The sequence below is a fragment of the Nicotiana sylvestris genome, chromosome 11, assembly GCF_000393655.2.
Source record: "Nicotiana sylvestris chromosome 11, ASM39365v2, whole genome shotgun sequence".
In the NCBI taxonomy this organism is placed as follows: Eukaryota; Viridiplantae; Streptophyta; class Magnoliopsida; order Solanales; family Solanaceae; genus Nicotiana; species Nicotiana sylvestris.
The window spans coordinates 73,801,915-73,824,864 of record NC_091067.1 but is presented as its reverse complement, the minus strand read 5'-3'; the positions used below and the strand labels follow the sequence as shown (position 1 = coordinate 73,824,864).

Below are 22,950 nucleotides of genomic sequence, written 5' to 3'. Positions count from 1 at the left end.
CTATTTTTTTTTCTAACAGTGGTGTTTGGACTTATTTGCGTACACGGTACACTTAGACTATTCCATCGAGTACCTACCGCATCCCAATCTAACACATGCATAGAGTAAATCTACTCACTATCAAAGACCCTTTATAGAGTGAACGCTATCGAAACCATGAAATATAATTTTGATTCTACGATCAAATTTCCAAGTGAGAAGTGTAGCCAATTGGTACAATATTTTCACTATGTCAAAAAGAGAGACTAGTAGTATATATGTTTTGTGCCATCATTCGTTTTGAGGGGGATGAACTGTTTATATTAAAGAAGTGGACCTTAACTATCTAGATGGAAATGATACTTCTAAGTAATACTTAATACATAAACTGTTTTAGTAACTTAATAAACAAATGGCTGAACATCAGCTCATGAAACGTTCGACTGACATTCCTCCATGATCATAGGAGCTACCTATATAAGGTATATACATAAGATTTGTGATAGCCTCTTCTAACCAATTCTCTTCACACTGATCAGGATGTTTTATCTGCAAAAACAATAAACAGAAACGAATAATGAGACTCGTCGAAAACATTTAGGCAGAGAAGACAAAGATCGATTGTTAAGTAAAATACTCTCTTTGTTTCAATTAGGTGACATGGTTTGACTATACACATCGTTTAAGAAAAAAAAAGACTTTTGATATTTGTAGTAAAACTTAAAGGGTAAGAGTTCTTATGTAGCTTTTAATTTGCATGGCTACAAAATTGGTCAAATGAAAAGTATAAAGTTGAATTATTTCAAATATATAAATGTATTATTCTTTTTGAAACCGAGTAATAAAGAAAGTGTGTCAAAAATGCAAACTAACCTGGAACGGATTATCATAGCGTACATCCTTGGGTCCATGGTAATTATCATTAATCCCTTTCTCATCATCGCATACTTCATTATTCTTAGCAAATCTTCCACGAACTCGAACACGTTTGTCGGCTAGGGTTTTGCGACAAGCATACTGCATGCCCGGATATAACGTAATTAATGCTCACAAAAAGTAGCAGTAGATTGAACTAATCATATGTAAAACTTTATATTATATTAACACATGCATATGTAAAAAGAAAGAGATGTTGAAACCTTAATGGTTTTGTTGAAGTTCCTTTGATTTCTTTTCTTAAGATATCGGAGAATCCTGTCCTTCCTCTCCTCTTCTGAATACCTTCCGATCTTCATTGCTGGCGTTTCTTTGACTTTTGGGCTTGTCTCCCTTTGAGGCCCCTGACAACAACAATTTATAAATCTGTTTAAGTCTCTTAGCTGAAACTTAAAGTATTTTCTTTGTTTTGTTAACTTTCCATGCATAAAATATTAGACTAGCCAGGTAATTTGTGTGTGATCTATGAGAAATATGTTCAAGGCATATGATCAAGTAGATAAACTTAAGCTTGCTTTAATAGCTTAAACTTTTAGATGAGTTGACCGTCACATTCACACAATTTAACATGCAGATTTTCGTACAGAGCGAGAATCTTGGATTCGAGTCTCACTGCCATTCAATTAAATAAATTCACGAGTGCCATCTCATAAAAAAAATCAAGCCTAGGTTTTGAAAACATAATAATTAAGTAAATAAAAATATACTCTCTAGCTTAAGTTTTTGGATAATGAGTTGATAGTTCAAAAAAATAAAATACAGGAAGCAAACGACGACGTCCGGAAATGTACCCAATTATTGGAGGTAGCGACAGGACAACGGGACCAGAAGCTGGAGTGATGATCCAAACCAGTAGTTTCATCCCAACAAGATTCACAAGCCTCATGCTGGTCGGCTACATAAACGTGATGAGTAGTATTATTCAAAGAATACTCGCTAGAAAACGTATCAGAAGAGGAAGCCGGCGCCGGTAGTAGCGCCGGCACGGTCATGTCTGAAACTACGCCAAGTCGTTCAGGGAACCATGGCATCATCATTGAATTTGAAATTGATGGAGGGACATAATGATCAGGCAGTGAATTAATGTTGAGTAACTGCGCCTCAATATTATTATCATAAAGTACCGATGATGGGGTTACTTGGGTATTACATATTTGTAAGGCGCTAACGCCTTCGCCTGCAGGGAAAGAAGAGTTGAATTCATTGGAAAAGAGGTGGCTATAGTACTGAGGAGTGAAAGCCATTCAAGAAATTTCGTATGCTAATAATAACCCTTTCTTTAGTGATGTTTAATGTCAGTCAATTTTGGCTTGGTTTGTCAATATGGATTTTGTGCATGCCCTTAACTATTTATAGCTACTAAAGCTTTTACGCAACTTGCTCTAGCCGTATTCTCTATGTTTCTTGTCTCTTACCTTTTCCTTTTTTTCCCCATTTCCAGTTTCACTACTAGAAATCTGGATTTTAGCGACCACAAAAAGCGATCAACGTTGATTTTTTTTTATGCAAAATACCAACCAAAATCCGTCCAAACAGTCTTGATCGCTATTTTAGTGGTCGCTTTTGTATATCGACCAAAATTGGTCGCTAATTACCGACCAAAATTGATCTCAAAGGTAAAAGGACTAGCTGTGCAATTTAAAGCACATACCGACCAACTTTGGCCGGTAACAAATTTTAATAATTTAATTTTACCGACCAAAGTTGGTCGGTGTATGTAAATTATGTTATATTATTAATTATTAAAATTTAAAGATTAGCGACCAAAGTTGGTCGGTATATTAAAAAATATATTTTTTTTAAAAATTAAAATTTAAAAATTAGCGACCAAAGATGGTCGGTAAATGTGAAATCTGGGTAATCCTTGTTCATTAACCGACCAACTTTGGTCGGTAATTATTAATTTTTTATTTTTTTAAAGATTAAGCGACCAACTTTGGTCGCTAATCAGAAGAATTTTTTTTTTAAAATTAAATACTGACCAACTTTGGTAGGTTTCTTGGGTTTTAATTTTGGCATAAAAGGCCTATTTTGGCAGCTACACCACCTGCCAGCATACCAAAATTTCTAAACAAGCATTTTATGCCAACAACAACAACACAATTCAATAAATACATTAAAACTAATAAATTAAAGTTCAATAGAACTAAAAAATTCAAAACCAAGTTAATACTTATTACAACTAGTCCAGGACCAGTTCTATTTGTCTAGTTCAAAGTATATATATAAGTCAATGAGTGTTTTGTACAAATTTATCATCACCGTTTGATGAACTTTCATCTAAAAGACGGTGTCAAGAAGGGTCCTAATTTGTATATATAATTTATCATCAAATATATTTGTTTGTAAATTGATTCATCGACTTATAACTTACTCAGATGTATCGTTTAATATTAAAAACAAAACGTCTCACCTATATCTATATCTATATAGATAAGGGTCGGATTCTTTTAGGGATTGATAGACTTGTGAAGATCCTAATTAGTATATATAATTTATCATCAAATATATCTGTTTGTAAATTGATCCGTCGACTTATAACTTACTTAGATGCATCGTTGAATATTAAAAATAAAACGTCTCACCTATATATATATATATATATATATATATATATATATATATATATATATATATATATATATATATATATAACACGCTTCGTTGTACTACTTTAACTACATATATAACATGTTATAGTATATGTTAGTGTATTCATCCCTTGTATTACAAAAATATTAACGGATATCTTTTATATAATTCAGATAGTAAATACAAAAGTGATTTAAATTTTGACCAATGTTGATCACATAACCGACCAAAGTTGGTCGGTTACTTTCCAGATATTAAAAAAAAGCGACCAAAGTTGGTCGGTAAATGCTTCCTCTGTATTATCGACCAACTTTGGTCGGTAATTTTAAATAAGATTTCTTTATATTTTATAAAATATTTTAAATAATAATATAACTATTAAAATTTTTTAACTGGGTCCCACATTGCCGACCAAAGTTGGTCGGTAATATAAAATTTTCTTTGACTACACAATACTGACTATCTGGGTCAACCTGTTGACCACTTTACAGATCAACTTTGGTCGGTAATTTATATAAAATAAATATAAAATATTTTTCTCCCTTTTACCTACCAACTTTGGTCGCTAATCTGGACAGACTAAGTTTGGTCGCAAAATTTTGGTCGCTAAATTCCAAATTTCTAGTAGTATTTTATTTGTTTATTCCTGATAATATATAAGTACCATTGAGCTTGACATCTGAGTATTGTGATTTATGATAATCAACTTTTTTCCACTTATATTCTATGATTTGTTGTGCAATACACATTAAGTCTTTGAAAGCGAAATAAACTTTCTCCACAAAGAGCGAAATACTTTCTCGTTTGCTTCCTTGCACAAATTTTAAAAAAAGTTCATTCACATTCTATAATCTACTGGTCTAGTCTAATTACTACCTACAAATTGTCATTTAAATTGCTTTCTAATAGGCTTCTAATTAAAATATTCATGCCATGATTCTAATTCATGCGTTCAATTATATATGGTGAGGAGGTTCAATATACTTCTTCCGTTCTAATTCTGTGATATAATCTGAATTGAAATACCTAATACTCCGTTGTATTACTTATGAAGAGTCATTATTACAAATAGAATTAAGTTAATGTTGAAGCACTATAGTTACCCATTATGGAACATTGATTTGAATACATTGCTACAGTTTAATGCACATAGTGGGGTAGCCTTTTACCAGAGGGAGAAAAGAAGAAGATTCTTCTCTTCTCTGCGAAATTTTCCATTTTCTCTCCAATTTTTTGCTATTTATTAACGAACATATAGTGCGCAAGAAATACACAGAATTCTTAACGGAAACTTTATTAGAACAGTACAAAGGCCTTAAATTAATGGAGAAGTGTCGTTGATAGCATGGGAAATCATGAGAGTCACTTCTAAATCAGTTGCTTATTTCACAGAAAAGGTGAATAAATTTAATGTCCAAACTTTAAAGGAAAAATAATTAAAACAGAAAAAGAAAGAGTGTTTCATGAATAGTAAAATTTTCTTCATGTTTGAAGCATGTAGGCTGAGAGGGATTCAAGATTTAAAGTTTATGGGTTCTTATAGCAATCTCAAGTTATCCTGTATGTAATAATAATTAGGTTCTTCGTCAAGTATTTATGTAGTACAAATATTTTTGTAGATTTTTTAATATATATCTCCATAGATTTCTTATTATATATCAAGTATATTTTTCTTAATACGGTAAAAGGTCTGATATGTCCGTCTACTATTAACAATTGTTTAAAAGTGTCCTTCGTTATACTATTTGGCTGTTTAAGTCCCTACCGTTATACTATCACACAAATATACCCCTAATTTTACAGAGTGCCACGAGGGAGCTCAGGAACAAAAGGACTCACCCTCTGTTTCAAAAGCTAGATCCATTTAAAATCCACACCTAATTTTTTGCCCATTACCCGACCCATGTGCATCAAATTCTGTCCACGGTTCACGACAAATTGGCCTAATACCGCCATTTTCATCTTCTTCATACCAACTTTTACCATTAAGCTCCATGTTTCACCACTTGATCGATTCAACAATCAGAAAAAAGAAGTAATTCCATGCTCTAGAACATCTTTATTTTCCTTGTTTTTCAAAGAAAAGGAAATTTCTTCAATTTATTTCTCACTCCAACCAAAATGAAAAAATAATATCTCATGGTTAGAAATTAGGTTTGTGAGATTCCACATTTTTTTAATTAAGGTCTTCGAAAAATGCCATAAAAAGAAGAAAGAAAGATCAGAAAGCATAACTACTCTCGGTTTTTCACAATTTTCAGGTATAATTGTTAAAAAAAAATTGAAAACCAATTTGCTTTGGAATTATAAATTTGTGACAGTATTTTTTAAAGGAGACGTGAGGCATAAATCTGATTGAGCAAAAAAAGTAATTGGTGATAAAAAAATTAGGAAAAAAAATTGAAGCCACCATGAAAGAACAAGCTACAAAGCTTTGGATATGCAAATAAACCCGAATTTGAACAGAACGGAGGTTGCTTTGGTTGCTGTTCCAAATCTCATCCATTTATTATTGTGGATAATCCATCTAAAGGACTAGGGATTCAAGGAAAGTTGGAGATGTATGGAGATGTTCTTTAATTTTGAATTTTTTTAAAAGAAAAAAACCCAAAGTTGAGCAAATTGGGTCGGGTAATGCATGGGTAAAAAATTAGCTGTTGGTTTTAATTGGATCCTGCTATTAAAACAGAGGGTGAGTCATTTTGGTCCTGAGCTGCCACGTGGCACTCCGTTAAAATTAGGGGTATATTTGTGTGATAGTATAACGGTAGGGACTTAAGCGGCCAAATAGTATAACAAAGGACATTTTTAAACAATTGTTAATAGTAGAGGAACATATCAAACTCTTTATCGTTCTTAATATAGGTCCAAGATTTGACGTTTATGTAGATTTCCTAATACATATATTGGATCGTAGCAAAAGCTACTGGGTTCACATGTAACTATAGCAGACAGTGTTGATCCGCCCCTGGATATAGGTATAATTTTAGAAGCGTTACATTAAAAGGTTTGGGTTAAGCAACATATATAAGCTGCATAAAAATTCCATTAAGGTATCAATTTGTTAATAGTGCATGCAAAAAGTGGTCAAGATAGAAAAAAAAAGATAAAAAAAAAAAGAAGCAATGCAAGCGGGTTGCTAGGGCGAATGTGTTAGTGAAAGTGATCGAACAGAAAAATATATACTACTCAAGTCTTGAAAAGGAATCCTTGTGGCAACTCAAACAACAAAAGCTGAAGACCAAAAGAGAGGGCCTCATGTGGTTACTATTCTGATGCTGTTGAAAAGCTTAGCACTAATTTGCTTCTAACTAGTGAAGATCTGACCTATTGTATAGGCTTAGAATCTAACACATGGGTCTAGCCCAAGATTTATCAACGTACAATATATACCTATCATGCACAAAGTTCTTTTATATATGCCCATCTTTTGATTTTGGATATCATTCAGTACTGTATATCTTAATTCACTTTGGTGTTCATTTCCTCTTTTTACATACATAAGAGCATTCGTTCACGTTAACCAAACCATAAAACTAAGCTGCATGGAATTAGACTTAAGTCATGCATGTCATATGTGCTATCAAGTTAGAAAGCATTGCGGTGCACGAAGCATATCATGTTCATGCATAGTCTAGGAAAGGATCGCTCACCAAGAGATATATAGTTTAATATGATGCAAGCATGGGTGATTCTGAATTAGGATAATTAAGTATATCTCTTTTTGCTAACTCTACACATGAACACTCCTAAAACGAAGTAGATCCCAAATTTTAAGTTACTAGATGTGGATTACCAGCGCAAGGAAACAATTGTCATAATGTAAGAGTGTAATACTCAATAGTTAAAGGTGGAAACAACAACACGTGTATGTAATTTTAGAAAAGAATCAAAATGGATATAAGAATCTGTTCCGAATACCAAAAAAGAGAAAACAAAATAAAACGGCAAGAGAGGAAAAATATTATCTTTCATTACCAGGCTATTTGCCGCAAAAAGCAAGCAGTAAAAAATTCCGATACCAAAAGTGAAAAGCGCCAAGTATCAGGTGCTAGGATTTCAGGGCTTGCTATCCTTTGGAAAAGAAGACACTATCAAGAACAAGTTGAAAGTTGGGACCGGCCAGTTATGCTCCAAATTGCCTAGCCATATATATGCTTTGTAAGTAAATCCATTCTGATGTAAACATTTTACTATTCATTAATCATGTACTACAAACAAGTGCCATTCGATCTAGCACAAGGATTTGATCCCTTTTGATTTGACTCTTTGACTAGTTCTTGTTCCTTCTAGCCTTTCTCTTTACAGCTACTATTGATCTCGTAGAAAAATTCACTGCTTGTTCATGGAATACATGTTTTTATTCCTTTCTTTCTTTGAACAAGAAAAAGGAAGAAATCTTGTTAAATGAGAGTATAAGATAGCTGCAGATTTTGGGTCACATTTTTCTACTTTAATAAAGTTTAATCCATTGATTTAACATCGATCCTAAAAGAGTGCCACCTTTCTTTTGGTGGAGACGATTTAACAGAGCACTAGCTTTTGTTTTCCCTAGCTAAGCAATCTTGAGAATCTGAGATCCTTTGGTTCGTCGATTTGTCCAGACTTTGATGTACATGTATCCAATTCTTTGCACGCTATTATCAAGGCATGCCTATCTTGTCAAAAGTAAGGATCAACTGCTTTACCAGTCCACATGCAAATGCTACCTTTTTCATTCAACACCAATATAATCCAAATAGTATTGACAAAGTAGAAGATCTGATACAAGTTGTATCCCAGCCAGGAATACTCAATTCCCAGGACATATGAACTTAAAACTATTTAGATTCACTAGCTCTTGCGCTTGGGATTGTATTATCTTTTAACTTCAATTGGGAGGGGGGAGTCATATTCATTCCGACGACAAGAGGAGAAAAAACAAATTTAAGAAATACCAATGTGCGATACAAGGTTCAGAGATATGACCATACATTCCTGCAATTCAATTACATACTTCCAAACAGACAGTGTTGAATTAAATTCTTAGAGTAGATATACAACTACAACATCAAAGTTTTCACTGCTAGTTCTGGATGCTAAAAATCAATAGTCCTTCAATTTACATATTAATGACCGCATGATATCAGTTGTGTCAATACTGCAGATACGTTTCTTCTATCCATGTGCAAATGAAAGAAAGAGGATCAACGGAAGGAAACCCACCTCAAAATTGATTCAACCATCTGCTGGCACCACTCGCTCCTCTCACCACACTGTGATGGTAAAAATCTAAAATGAAAAACTAAAGTGGAGGAGAAAAACAAAAAAGGGAATAATTTACAGCATGCACCCATGAGCTAGTGAAAAGTCAAACTTGAGAGCATTGGCTCATAGTCTAGCATAATCTACAACAATCCGAATTCTTTGCGCTTCCAGAAGGTTTAACGCTCGAAAGATTTCTCAGTTGATGATTGCCGATCTGTACCTCAAGTTGGAGCACAGCTCCACGAGTTCCACATGCCCATCGGTCAACTTTAGACACACGCAAAACAACAGCCACTAAGCTAGGACTTCTGTTAATTAAATGTTTGAGCTACCATAATATGGGAAATCATATATACCCCAGATTTTACGTACTTTCAGTGAACTCCGCGGTTAAGCATCCCTTGGAATGATAGATAGAGATCTTTGTTATCTGTCCCGAAAATCTCTTCTGCTTTTTTCAAAGTTTCCTGGAATATTATAATGGACAAAAAGGAAAAGCAGAAAAGCATTTAGATATTGAACAAAATTACAAGGTTATACAGGATACTCTACCATAACTAAGATTATATTATTCACCTCGCGAGATTGCTTTTGAGCATTTAATTCCTTTATGTTAGCTAGAAATGCACTGAACTGCTCATAAGACAGACGACTCCTGAATCAACAATATGCTGATCATCAGGTGAAAGATCTTTTACACAATAAATTCAAACAGAACAAAAGTTGAAAACAAAAAATAGATACCTGGCTTGACGGAAGAACTCCTTCCCATCAACTCGAGGAGTTTGAGCTGACAATTCACACATGCACTAATCAGTACCACAATGATTTATTCGAATGAATATGATATTAGCTAAATAAAAAGGCAGCTGAATATGTTGTCACATGTGTATAGAATCATTCTTAAATGTAAGTGAACTTGTGAATGTAATAAAAACATTGGTTGCAACACACGTTTGCATCTCATGCAAAGAAAAGTTCCCTTGTATGTGTGACGACAGAAGTGCACAGCTGAAGCAGTAACATTAGCAGAGCTAACGAACCTGGTTTTGCGCGTGCCCTTGGAGGAGAGTTAGCTGCTGAGGACTGTTGACTCGAAGGATAGAACGATGACATTGAACCTCGGCCTTGAAATTGAGGGTTTGTTGGAGTGCTGCTGCCAGACGTCCTCTGAGGAGATACAGCAGCAGAAAATCTTCTGGGGGATACACTAGCAGAAGTTGTTTTTGGAGTGTCAGTTGGAGTAAGCCGTGGTGTTATGTAAGGGATGGAAAATCTTTGCACAGCTTGCTTTGAGGCTGGATACAAAAAGAAAAATATGAATAGAAATTAAACAGCTTTTGCTACATTCTAAAATTATCATGTAAAAAAAAAGTAGAGTCAAATACCATCATCGTAACTGCCTCTGCCATCCATAGACCCACTGAAAGAATGATGCATTGTGTAGCCATTCACCTCCTCTGCAAATAGAATTATCAAGATTAAATTCAAAACATCAGGTCTCCAAGCTTGATGAAGCAACTCAGATAATATCTTGAACATGAAAAGCAAACAAAATCAAGGACAAATTAATAAAGGCAATGCTAAAGTTACCTATTACAGGATATGACTTGTGAACAGATTGATCGTAAGTGCCAATATCAACAGTTTCAGCTTGCTGCCAAGATAGAAAAAGGATCGCCATAGTCGATAAAGAAGAGAGGATAATTCTTAAAGGGAAACAGATGTTCTAAAAGGAAAAGATTGTGCCTCAAGTTTTTGTACGGTCCTACACGTCAATTGGAAATAACACTCATTCCTGTTTAGGAATTTTAAATATTATACCCAAAATAATTTTTGTAGGATTCCTACTTTTTGTGTTTTTGTGCCCAAACATTTTAAAATTTTATTTACCTAATAAAAAAAAAGGTTATACCCAAAATTTCTTTTTGCAAATTCTTGTTACCCTCTCAATAATATAAAGAAATGCCCAAAAACTAGAAGATTATGTAATCTTACAGATGAGTCATCATCACTCAAAGACTGCACCAATTGCCTTTTAAAGGTCTCCAACTGTTGAAAGAAAGAAAAGTAAGTTTATGCAGCTCAATGGAAATAACAGATAAATAGTGCCTAAGATTTTCCACATACATTATTCATTCCTTAAAGGGAAGATAGGAACACTACCGCAATACCAGGAGAAAAGCACTGTGAAGGAACCAAAAGCATATAAAGCAGAAAAGCAATTAAATTAGAGAGCAAATTAAGAGTAATATGTATGACTTATTAGGGAAACACTTGTCACAGTCGCTTGCAGTAGTTAGCAGTATAATATGACAATTTTAGCTGAAATCAAGTAAGAGGATTCTTCTAAAGCAAGGCTAAAGCATAATACAGATAAACAAAAACCATAAGATAACACTGAAAACAATTCAAAGAATTCACCAGGAGAATTCGAATAAGAAACAAAAGAAATATAACCTTTGCTAAGTCGCGACCAAGCTTCTTTGCAGCCAAAGCCAAAGAATCCCTCTCCTTGGAAAGTTTCACCTTTTTTATTCCCAAAAAAGCAAAAACAAAAAATAATAATTCCCGTTTAAATGGAAATGAAAAGCAAAAGCTAGGAGAATAAAAGAAAAGATTTTTTTTTAATACATTATCTTGGAGAGTGGTGTTCAATCGCAATTCGGCAGCGTGACAGGCCTGCTCGAGCTGAGAGACCTTGTCTTCGAGGTCGAGGATCACGCGATCCTTGTCGTGAATCTTTTGACGGAGCCTACCCATATCAGACTCCAGATTTGTAACACGAGAAGCGATTGCCATAGAGGTGATCTTCCGGGCTACATCCAATTGGTCATACGGGTCTGTCGGAATGACCGAAAGTATTTCATCGGGGAGGTGAAAGTCCGGCCCGCCACTCCGGCTGCTACTCTCCGACATATTCCGAATTTCCAAACCCTAAATTTCTGAAACTGAAGAGAAATCCTCTCCAAGGGTTTGGAATGGAGGAAATATGCGTCACGACGTTTGCTCCACGATGTTCTCTCTTTGTTTTTTCTCTTTTTATACTTTCTTTTTCTTTTCTTTTTTTTTCATTTTGCTTCTAAAAGGGACCTGATTTCTGGGTTTGAAATTTTATTGGATTTCCCTCCAAAGATTTTGGGGTCCTTTTCTCTTTGGGTCCGTGTTGGGCGCAGGCCCCAGACTGGAGCTGAAAGACCTTTTCAGATCTATGCCTTTTTCTCATACTAAACTATTTTTAATTAAATAAATGTTATTTTATTTGAAACAGATAAATGAAATAGAGAGACCAATAATAACTCGTGTAGCTCTAGCCTACATTCCCCAACACATAATGTTTTTTTTTTTGGCTCGTGAACGCGGGGGGGTGGGGGGGGGGGGAGGGGGAAGAATTTTCAGGGAGATTTGCACTTTATACCTAAAGAAATAGGGTAAAATTGCAATCAACCCCAATCTTCAATTAGTTTCATTTACATAACTTGAATTAGAGATAAAATTGAATCAATTGTAAGAAAAAATTAAATCAAATCACAAACTTAGCACATACTCCGAAAGACATGCATTTAGATTTTGTCAAAAACAGTAGAATCCGCGTAAACTCAACTCATGCTGCCACTTCAACTTGATTTCTTTTTCTTCTCTTTGTTAGTATTGTTAGTCTTTAGCCCATCTATTTATAGCTTACTAGAGAAGGGTAACAAAGTCCATTCATCTAAAATATGGCATGATGCGCCTAGAATTTAACTCTTCGATCTATCTGAATTGCAGAAAAAGGCTGAAAGAGTAGATTCCTAGGTGAAGGAGAATACAACAATACCATATGTGGGGTCTAGGGAGGATAGTGTGTACGCAAAAGTAAAGAGTTTGTTTTCGATAGAGCCTCGACTCAAGGAACAGTGAAAATAAAGGAACAAACTGTAGCAACAACAATATAATAGGAACAAATGGCACAACATGTAATATAAAGAACCAGCAATAAGAAAAAAAATACAAATATAGTACTAGTACTACTGATAAGACTAAGAGACTAATGACTACCGCCAACATTCCACCCTAATTCTTGACAAGTATACTCTGAACTAAAGAGGTAAAAGGGAGAGAGCTTATTACTCAAAGCTGTCTGCGGATATTATTAGTAATTTAACGGGAGCATTATAATTCATGATTCATTAACAATGTACAAAATATGAATCATTTGCTAATGTAAAAAGATACAACATAACCCCCAAAAAAGAAAAAAGAAAAGAAAAGGCATGTTCCTCTTCCTATTGCTGACCTTTGATCTATTGGTAGCCATGAAATAGGAAAGAGAGCATTATGGCGGTTTTGCATATCATTCATTCAGCAGAATCATGCATCCAAAGATGTAAATCTACATTCGCACCACCAAAGGAGACTGTACAGCCAGCAGCATGGACACCAGTCTTCAGACATAGGGAACCAATCAAAATAGCACTATAGAGTCGAAGTAACACTGCCAGAAGCAACACGAATCTCACTCTGGCCAGCGATTATCTCATTTTCTGTTGCTATCACTTCATATAAGATGTACATTGTTTCTGTGCTCACAGAAAAAGCAACTATCAACATGACCTGGAGCTTCAATTAGTGGCTCGAGGAATAGAGCCTACCAGAGACTTCCACACATGATGCTGAATGAAACAAGTTACCATCATTCTAATCTGAATAGGCTTTCAGCTCTCTTCGTATGAAACAATAAAGAATGCTGTTGTCCAATTTATGCAACTTGCATTAAATATTTTTTTCATTTTACTTAACAGCTCGCACACCAATAGTCTTGACACGGAATCTAAATTGCGGCTGAGAATCCTCCTCGTCGTCGTCGTCATCGTCATCATCGTCATCTTCACTCGACTCATCTTCCACCCTGTCCCATCTAGAATAGTCTAGCCGTGAATGTCCCTTTGGCTGTGGGATTGCTTCCCAGCTAGTGGACTGTTGTTCAGATGATTTTTCAGCTGTTTGAACATCACCAACTTCAGTTGTCAGTTCGACAGTTCCAGACTCAGCTTCTCCTGTAGTTGCTGCCATGACATCTCTGTCATCTTTCCCTACACCACCTTCATTGGTTTCTTTATTAGTACATTGTTCTTCCTCATCTTCATTCTCATCTTCTTCAAGCTCTACTTCAGCTTCAGGTATTGGAGCAAGTGACTTTCCTTGAACGAAAGAAGAAACGTCTCAAATTACAATCTGTAAAAAGGGACAGATGGCAAGGAAAACAATCTTGTATACCCTTGAACTCTTTTGGCCCGGAACAAAGAATCATGAAACCATTACTCTATATGAGCACTTAAACTAGACCCTATGGTGACTCAATTCACGAATAGCTGTATGAAAACCAGGATATAATGAGAGTCCATTCATTTGCTTGACTAACTTATGCCCCAACTCTGTCTTAATTTAGTGGTTGATTCCCCCAAAGATAGCAAGGACGAATGCTTTAATTATGACATTTTGCTAAAGTAAACGAAAACAAACAAATACATTGTTGAAACCACACAGGCTAATATACAGTTAAACCGTATGCAGAGAGATAGATGGGAGCTGGTAAAAAAGTTAAAACAAATATAAAAAGGAAACGCAACAAAAAAGCAAAATGACTACCAGTTGTGTCTTCAAACGGGCATGAAGATTTTGATACATTTCTGATGATGGATTCAATTCAATCAGCCTATTGACATCGAAAAGTGCTGAATGGTACTCCTTGAGGGTGACTAAGGTTTGAGCGCGCAACATCAGCGCACCTGTGTGTTTTTGATCTAGTTCAAGCACCAACGTACATTCATCCGCTGCCTGCAGCACAAGGCAACACCCAACAATAGGATTAAAACAAGCGCTGAAGAGAGATAATGCTAATCCTACCTATTTTATCTTCCTAATAGCACCAAGCAGAAAATACAGTATACTTCAACAACACAAACTACAGAAAGAGTGCTCAACTTTTCAATAAAAAATTTGCACAGAAAGCAGGCCCTATATATGTATATATATATCTGATAGACTGTTGGAATACTGGCTCTCATTGTTAGTACCATCATCACTTTAGCAGTTTACCAAAAGGGAGACTGACCGATCTTCTCTCCTTCAGCTAACTTATATCCTTGATATTTCAGTATGATATTACATTCTTATATAGGGAAAACCTAAAATAAAAAAGTAAACGTCCAAGCTTACTTGGATGTTTCTAATAGGAAAACCAATATGCTAGTTTCGTTTCGTAATTAATCCTTTTTCGCATCATTTGCACTATGCTATTACTGAAAAGGAAAAACTTTATAGTCATGCTGAATTCAGTAAAAGGCTAATCTTCAAGCAATTTCCCAAAAGAGCAACCATTTACTATCACGAACCATACCAGCAAGAAGTTCCCATTTGAAAGCTGAAAGCATCAGGTTCCAAAGTAGGAGTATCAAGATTTGAGGTTTCGAGTATTTTATATCGAATTCAACATATTTCTGCTTTGTAATTATCGATGAAAGATCTGACCTTTTTGAAATCGTGAAGTTTGAGGAAACAAGCAGCGCGATTGCTGTGGAGAGCGATCTTTTGGGACTTGGTCTTGGCCAAAGAAAGCGCGTCTGTATAAAAACCCAGGGCTTCCGCGTATTTGCCTTCCCTGTACCGCTGGTGTGCTCTCTCGATCTTGTTCATGGTACCTGATGATGCCATGTTTATTTGTATATACGGCAGGCTAATTCGATATATGAGCAAGAAATTGAATCGGATAAAACAGGTAACAAATTTGAAATTTTGTAGAATTGATTTCGAAACAAATCAAACAGTAGGAGATAAGTAAGCGATACTCGGGGCAAATAGCGGTCACCGGGCAAGCGGCATTGCGCGTCTGAGCGGGAGCAAATTTACGGGTCCACCCCTCTTCCGAATGCTTCCTCTTGTCCCTAATTGGAGGAGAAAAAAAAGAGTTTATTCTGTTTACTAGAGTCAAAGTTTGTATACTACTATTTCAGGGCCTCAGGTATTAATATTTTACAAACAGGATTTACATATTTTAAAACTAATTGAAATTTTATAAAATTACATTTTTAATGATTTAAAATGTATAAGAACTGTAATTTGAGGGGGGAAAAATTGACTTCTCAAATTTAAATAGTCATATAAAATGTTTTTTCAAATTATTATAAAATACTTAAAATAGATGGAGTACGACTCACCTCTCCCAAAGTCCTACTACTCCCTCCGGTTCACAATAAATGATCAATTTGCTTTGGACACACCTATTAAAGAAATACTAAATTCTAGACAAAAACAGACAGTGTGACTAAACTACCCTTAATTAAATGTTGCAGCATAGTTATATGTTACAACCCATATTTTTGTACGGAAAAGTACGTCGTAAGTCCGTTGATGTAAGCTCAGAAATGAGATCCTCTTGGAAAGTATATAAAGTGATTTAATGGTGTTACATCCCATTTTTTTCTTGCAAGCCTTTGAGAGTTAATATTCAAGGATAAATGTTTACAAGGGTACATGTTGTTACACCCCGTACTTCAGATGTTACTATCATTATAGGATTATCTAATGCAAACTCAAAAAGGATGAAATCCTTCTACAAGGACAAGAAAGGTTTGCCGAAGTGTTATGCAAGTTAAGATAAATATGAGACTTGTTAATCATGATTTAAATGAGTTTAAAGCCATGATATGACTATATATGATATTTGTATATGGAGTATAAAGTTTGAGAAAAATCGGATTTAAGTTGCGAAAAAACCGACTAAGGATTTGTCTTGTAATGAAGCTTTTTGAGTAATAAATTTCATATGCTATATGAGGTCATTTTGGGACATATTATATATCAAATTGAAGGTCTTGGAATGTAGTTTCCAACGCTCTTAACCGTTTGCTCATACGACACCCGGATAAAAAGTTATAAGCATTGGAAGACGAGCCAATTATAGGGTGTCAAGTAGCACCTTTTGACTTTTCAACAAAATGGAGATTATCTCCTTTATCTCGTCTCTTTCTGCATATTTCCAGAGAGCACGACCAAATAATACCCCTAACATCACCTTTAAGCTCTCTACAAGGGTTTCAAATAATACCATCATCCCGGGCACGAAATCACGAAGCAATAACACAAGAACGATCCCCACGACGTAAGTATTGCTATATAACCTTTCTTTTTCTTTATAGTTTGAGTGTTGGAAGGTATTTAATAGTTAAGAAAATTCTTAATTTCTGGTTTTAAGCTCTTAAATATCAAGTAAGGTTGATTAATTCATTTCATAATATTTAGAACTCACGGGAAGGTGATCGGAAGCCGTGAGTTCGAGTTATTTGATTTGTAATGGACTGTTTTGTGGGCTATTTCGTGTAGCTTTTGGGCTTTATCTTTTCCTGATATTTAATGGAGTTTTTGGAGGATAAATGGTTTGAAGAAATACCACATATTTGTGAAATAATGGATTAGTCATTCTTTGTAATATTTTCGGGGTGTTGGACACTACTATAGTCGTTGTTTTTGGTATGAATTGATTGGGGTGTGTTGGGCTGTTGTAAGCTAAATATAATATAGATTTCGACTTGCATCTACTGTAGGAGGTAATTATATTGTGTTCCAACAAGTGCTTAAGGTTATATTGACATCGGTTGAGTTAAATGGATGAACTAGACATGAACTAGTGAATAAAGTTGCTAATTAAGAATAATTGGAGTTGTGAATCATTTTCTTTGTTATGGATATATGGTATAAGGTTGGAATTATTGATGAATGACTTCATTATCATGTTAATGATACTATTAATTTAAAGTAAAAAGTCTATAAGGGATGATAAGGGATATACGAATTCCAATTGGAGCTTGTCGCTCGTCGTAAAATAGTTATGACTTGTTGTAGTTTTATGGTGTCTTGTTATTGATAATTGGTATTGATGGATTTCTCTGGTAATTGTTGTTGGTATATGGTATTGGAGGAGGCTCTTGTTACTGGGGAGATGCTGCCCGAATTTATATAAATGAGCTACAAGTTTAAGTTGCAAACTTAGTCTTTATTCAACACTAATTTTGAATCTCCTTAAGCAATGGTAGATTGAGTTGAGTTGTTTGAAGAGTTGCTTAAGATGTATTAAGGACTCATCATGGTTAAGGTATGTTAAGGCACTTCCCTCTTTCTTTTGGCATGATCTAAAGTGAAATGAATACACTATTTCGTAACAGATCTACTCCTAGAAACTAAGGTTGCCCATGTTGTTCTTTCCTTATAAAGTTATTCTAAGCAAGTATGTATGATCCTTGAATCCTATAGAAGCTCATATTGATGGTATGATGTCCATAATGTTAATCGAAGGTGTAACGACCTTAAGTCACTCCAAAAGGTTTAGAACGTGATTCCATGAGTTTAGCATGCATTATATATAATATCTATTTTACTCTACCAAGCCGCACTATAGTAGGTCGGGTACGATATATATTGTGTAACCACTGATCAGTTGGATTTACCGAGCTCCACGTGGCCGGGTACGATTCTACCGAGCCTTATGATGGCCGGGTACGTTTTTACCGAGTCCTCTTTGAGGCCGGGTACGATATGATGATGATGATGATGATGATGCCTACAGACGCGTATATTTTTAAAAGTTTATGTATATATATGTATTACGCATTTCATGTCAGCAGCCCACAGAGGCACGCAGATGTTACAGGTTGTATCTCCTCTATCTCTCTTTATATTACTATTCTTGTTTATGCTTTCTTGCTTTACATACTCGGTACTTTATTGGTACTGACGTCCCTTTTGCCTGGGGACGCTGCGTTTCATGCCTGCAGGTCTCAATTGATAGGTTGACATTTCTCCTAGTAGGCTATCAGCTCAGCGGAGGTGTTGGTGCACTCCACTTGCTTCGGAGTTGCCTATTTGGTCAATATGCTTTAGATATATATTGATTGACATGGTGGGGCCCTGTCTCGACCTTTATGATTTTATGTACTCTTAGAGGCTTGTAGACATATGTTATGTATATGAAAATCATATGGCCTTATCGGCCTATGTTCAGTGTATGAGTTATCACTTTGGTTTTATAGGCACGTATGTCACATGTATAAGTTTTCATGTCATTTCAGGTCGTCCAATATTTAGTATTCCCTTATATTTTATTTCTGTTATCTCATGACGACCTTTATAGGCTATTTGCCCATGATATTATGATATGACAGATACGTTATGTTGGTACTCGGTTAAGTAAGGTATCGGGTGCCCGTCACTGCCCATTGGTTTGGGTCGTGACAGAAGTGGTATCAGAGCAATTCTGTCCTAGGAAGTCTACAAGCCGTGTCTAGTAGAGTTTTGTTTATAGGTGTGTTGTGCACCACACTTATAAGCATGAGGCTATAGGGTATTTAGGATTGTCACTCTTTCTTCTTGTTCTAGATCGTGTGCTAGATCTCTGTTATAAGAATTCAAACTCCTAAATTTTGTTTTATTCATAATACAGTGATACTTACATCCAGAAAGATAGTTGGTAAGAGGTTGAATTTTGATGCGAAAGAGTTGAGTCAGAGGAACTCGATTTTGCATCATGCTTATGATGACTAAATATGAGGTCTTCAGCCGATCATATGTGTATTTAGATGTGTAAAGCTCTTGATAAGGATCCCTAAGACAAGAATATCTATCCACTCGTATGGTAAAAAGGAATAAGAGAATCGGAAAGTAGACACAAGTTTCACCAAGTAAAACAAGCAAGATGCTGAAGGGTACGAGGTACCTAGTTAATGAAGATTATCAGTATTTACAATTCAGGCAGAGAAATGTAAGTATTGGTGTTACCTTCAATATTATGGAGATATATACAATTGGCCAAACCCATCTGAGTTATGCCATATGGGAGCTAACAAATATAGTTTAAGAGAAGAATGTGATATCAAGATTCAGTTCGGGTTTGAGTAACCCAAAGATTATGGATGGATTGTTATCATTAACTAATGTTTCCGAAAGATGGTGCAAATGTGGTAATAGATCTCCTTATGAGATACCCAAATGGTGAACTCTAGAGTAGTACAATCAAATATAAATACTGGAATATTCAAAAATTTCAGAAGATAGGCAGTGGGATCCTAAAAGGGACAAATAATATTTTCCTTAGTATGACTCTATCCCTAAGTAAAAACAAAATAGGAGAATGTTAGGCATTCCAAAGAGCCAGTAAGATGAAGCTAGAGGAGCAAAAAGGGAAAGAACTTTTTGTTGGAATTTTCAGAATAAAGTGATAGACAAAAAGTATTATCCGGAGAATAAGAAGAGAGTAAATGAAGCATTATGAGTAAGATGTGATATATGGGTGATAACAGTAAATCAAAATATGACACGATGATAGAGTCTATAGTTAAGTGAAGGAAAATACAAGAGGTGATAGTCCTTGAGGCAATAAAAGAGTATAAACCATAAAGTCATATCCTTATTTCGAGAAGTGAGTTGGTGACTTCAGCATGATTACAAGGAGGAAAGGTTAGACCCCAGAGTAATAAAAATCAGTATGGGCTGGTGAACAAGATAAACTGAACATGAATTAGGGACTAAAGGATTTTATAATGGTTGATATCATGAGAATTTCAGAGATAACATTCCAACAATAATAGAATGGACAACAAAATAATAACATTTAAGGTTCATTCAGGAAGATGCTTCCCAAAGCAAGCACGTGGAGCAGAGTTAAGCCTAAGGGAGTAAGCGTGCCAGTTACACTAAGTGTCACCCTTATGCGTAATAAATTCAATTATCCCCGGTATAGAGAGGTTACCGCAAGGCGAGTAAGATGTTAGTGAAGATGTGAAAAAAATGACAAAATGAAGAGGTAACTATGGAATAGTAAATGAGGAATGCGGCAAAAGGGTGAAAGGAATGAGATTGCATCTATTCAGATCCTATAGATATGATATGACTCCAGAACATTATGCAAGCATGATACCGGAGAGAAGCGGTAAGGGTTGCACACCCGATGATTGATAAAGAAGTAGAAATGAACACTTGATACATAAGGAGTCAATGTGAGAGGTAACTTAAGACAAAGTAATTAACTAAAGAGAGATTACACAGAATATAGATATGAGAATGGACCAACAATTAGTTTGTAGTTGATTTAGGAAGAGCCAAGTTATGGCTATACAAGAGGTTATAAGCAAATCAGCAGATCATGCAAGATAAATGTAGTGAATCCTAATCTAGCAAATTCAGTCTCGCAGATATGATGTCATAACCTTGAGAAATGTTCAGATAGGAGATGGAGTATTTAAAGGTATTGTATAAGTGTTACGGAAATAATGGAGAGCGCCATTAAGGAGATAATCAAAATCTGAGTTTAGAATTAACACAACGAGTACAAGGGCACGAAGGTATGTAACTAAGGATGTTTGTAGGCGAGTAAGAATATCGAAAATTCCTTCGGGTATATAGTATAAAAAGATCGTAACTTTACAAGATCTAGAAGGTCTCCTTAAGTACTACAAAGAAATACTAGTTGAGGAAATAAGGAAGAAGGCTTCAACTTAAGCATAATGACATAAAGAAGATATGGTTGGGTAACAACAGTCCCACTACAATATTGTATGCACTCAATACGAAAGTGGCACCTATCGTGACTAATGAACGGGAAGTCAAAAGTGATATTTGAGATCAAATGATTTATAGGAAATTCAAGTATTGGTGGGAAATAAAATAAGCCAAGTATTCATGCAACAAGTGGCAAAACGGCCAGGAAAAGTGATTGCTTACATTTAAAGAACGCTGAGAAGGCACAAAAGGAATTATTCAATCAATGATCCAGAGTTAATTACGTTGTGAATGCACTTAAGACTTCAGAGTTATATCCATGCAGCATATATGTTGACATTCATACAGCTATAGGAGACTCTAGTATAAGTTAAAAGAAAGAATTAAGTCCACGCACCTATAAAGGCTTGAATTGTTAAAAGATTATCTCATGGATGCTACATAGAGTCCATGAAGGGCTAATGTAATAGCTAATACCATAAGCTGAAGATTGGAAGATAGCCTAAGCTTAATTAAAGGCTGATAAGGAAGCGGAAAGCTCGAAAGTTACATCACGAGTCCGATTGTTAGACCCAGATGATTATAGAAATCATGACTCAAACCATAGCAGGAATACTTTTAATAGTAGAGGTATAAAAGAGATAGTACAACAATCATATTCTATAAAAGCTCTACGATAAATCAATTAGAAGAGTACCATCCTCATAAGACGTTAATGCGAAGCTCCCACCAGATTGTGTATGCACCAGGGTTACAAGTATTATAGTAGAGCTTTAAGGTATGGATGTGAATTCCACTAATGTAGAAGGGAGGTTATGAAATTGATAGAATATACGGTGCGAGATTTAAAGGTAAGTATGGTAAATATGAGTGAGAAGATGGCAATAATAGGCAAGGTCTCAGGATTAAACCCGTCAAAATAAGAGGTCTGATGATTTCCATGAGCTATAGAAAGCTCGGTACACTTTGAATGAACTTAGAGGAGTATAAGAACATGAGCAATTAGAAGAGATGGAATACTGCCCTGGTAGTAGAATAAGGGTGTAATTGTGATTGTTAAGAGAATAACGTTTGGGCCTTCGATTGAGTAATGATTTAAAGAAAAGAGATTTTATGGATGGCACGGTATTACAATGCCCCCATAAGATTAATACGTTGGGATGTTATGAAAATGCAGTTATTGAAGTATAGTATCATCCCTAAGTGCATCAAGAATATCACTTCATATGTTCCCTGATGAGACGCGAGCCTTAGTGACAATGTATTACATCCGAGGCGATGGTTGGAGTTAGTGAAAGACTATGACGTTTATACTTTATATCATCCAGGGAAAACGAATGTAGTAGTCAACGCCCTCAATCGTAGATCTATGTTTAGCCTATCATATTTAAAGGTATAGAAGAGTGAGATAGCTTGCGAGCTTCATCTGCCAGCTAATCTTGGAATTCGATTACTAGATGCAGGTGGTACCAAAGTTACTACTTAGGACATGGAAACCCCATCTTTAGTAACTGAAGTGAAGGAATGCCAGTATGAAGATCATGTGCTAGATCATTAAAGAGATACAACCCCTCAAAAGGAGAAAACACTATTTGAGATTACAGGAGATGGAGTCCTCAGATATCAAGGTCGATTATATGTTCCTAATGTGGCAGGGTGAGATGGAGT

At 35.4% G+C, this 22,950-nt stretch overlaps 3 protein-coding genes across 7 annotated transcripts; all 3 read right to left on the bottom strand.

The window, feature by feature from the left end:
- Nucleotides 1-221: 221 nt before the first annotated feature.
- LOC104230434 (putative zinc finger protein CONSTANS-LIKE 11) lies at nucleotides 222-2,238 on the bottom strand. Its single transcript, XM_009783251.2, has 4 exons — nucleotides 1,707-2,238; nucleotides 1,119-1,259; nucleotides 853-996; nucleotides 222-528 (listed from the first exon to the last, which is right to left on the bottom strand). Exons 1-4 carry the CDS (start codon nucleotides 2,157-2,159, stop codon nucleotides 403-405), a joined length of 864 nt encoding a protein of 287 aa, XP_009781553.1. The 5' UTR covers nucleotides 2,160-2,238; the 3' UTR covers nucleotides 222-402.
- Nucleotides 2,239-8,415: 6,177 nt separating this feature from the next.
- Nucleotides 8,416-11,790, bottom strand: LOC104230435 (uncharacterized protein At4g15545-like). 4 transcript variants are annotated; one of them, XM_009783255.2, is made up of 11 exons: nucleotides 11,389-11,790; nucleotides 11,215-11,283; nucleotides 10,753-10,806; nucleotides 10,348-10,411; nucleotides 10,143-10,214; nucleotides 9,798-10,052; nucleotides 9,499-9,544; nucleotides 9,331-9,409; nucleotides 9,127-9,221; nucleotides 8,975-9,021; nucleotides 8,661-8,762 (listed from the first exon to the last, which is right to left on the bottom strand). In XM_009783255.2, the coding sequence occupies exons 1-9, from the start codon at nucleotides 11,671-11,673 to the stop codon at nucleotides 9,129-9,131; spliced, it is 1,017 nt and encodes a 338-aa protein (XP_009781557.1). In that variant the 5' UTR covers nucleotides 11,674-11,790; the 3' UTR covers nucleotides 8,661-8,762; nucleotides 8,975-9,021; nucleotides 9,127-9,128. The 4 variants fall into 4 exon arrangements, with proteins under 4 accessions (XP_009781556.1, XP_009781555.1, XP_009781554.1 ...); XM_009783254.2 differs by having other exon boundaries at nucleotides 8,416-9,021; XM_009783253.2 differs by lacking the exon at nucleotides 8,975-9,021 and having other exon boundaries at nucleotides 8,416-8,762.
- Nucleotides 11,791-12,834: 1,044 nt separating this feature from the next.
- LOC104230436 (uncharacterized) lies at nucleotides 12,835-15,709 on the bottom strand. Of its 2 annotated transcripts, XM_009783257.2 has the most exons (4): nucleotides 15,582-15,709; nucleotides 15,265-15,434; nucleotides 14,383-14,571; nucleotides 12,835-13,929 (listed from the first exon to the last, which is right to left on the bottom strand). In XM_009783257.2, exons 2-4 carry the CDS (start codon nucleotides 15,427-15,429, stop codon nucleotides 13,525-13,527), a joined length of 759 nt encoding a protein of 252 aa, XP_009781559.1. In that variant the 5' UTR covers nucleotides 15,430-15,434; nucleotides 15,582-15,709; the 3' UTR covers nucleotides 12,835-13,524. The 2 variants fall into 2 exon arrangements, with proteins under 2 accessions (XP_009781559.1, XP_009781558.1); XM_009783256.2 differs by lacking the exon at nucleotides 15,582-15,709 and having other exon boundaries at nucleotides 15,265-15,568.
- Between the last annotated feature and the right edge of the window lie 7,241 nt (nucleotides 15,710-22,950).

Excerpts from the sequence above, each read along its gene's own strand:
- LOC104230434 (XM_009783251.2), bottom strand. The coding sequence starts at position 2,159 with ATGGCTTTCACTCCTCAGTACTATAGCCACCTCTTTTCCAATGAATTC. Across the intron at positions 1,260-1,706 it reads TCGCTACCTCCAATAATTGG|GGGCCTCAAAGGGAGACAAG; the intron begins GTACATTTCCGG and ends TGTTGTTGTCAG. Across the intron at positions 529-852 it reads GCTATGATAATCCGTTCCAG|ATAAAACATCCTGATCAGTG; the intron begins GTTAGTTTGCAT and ends TTGTTTTTGCAG.
- LOC104230435 (XM_009783252.2), bottom strand. The coding sequence starts at position 11,673 with ATGTCGGAGAGTAGCAGCCGGAGTGGCGGGCCGGACTTTCACCTCCCC. Across the intron at positions 9,410-9,498 it reads GAGTTCTTCCGTCAAGCCAG|GAGTCGTCTGTCTTATGAGC; the intron begins GTATCTATTTTT and ends TTGTTGATTCAG. Across the intron at positions 9,222-9,330 it reads CTCAAAAGCAATCTCGCGAG|GAAACTTTGAAAAAAGCAGA; the intron begins GTGAATAATATA and ends ATAATATTCCAG.
- LOC104230436 (XM_009783256.2), bottom strand. The coding sequence starts at position 15,447 with ATGGCATCATCAGGTACCATGAACAAGATCGAGAGAGCACACCAGCGG. Across the intron at positions 14,572-15,264 it reads AACTTCACGATTTCAAAAAG|GCAGCGGATGAATGTACGTT; the intron begins GTCAGATCTTTC and ends CTTGTGCTGCAG. Across the intron at positions 13,930-14,382 it reads CCCGTTTGAAGACACAACTG|TCACTTGCTCCAATACCTGA; the intron begins GTAGTCATTTTG and ends GTTCAAGGAAAG.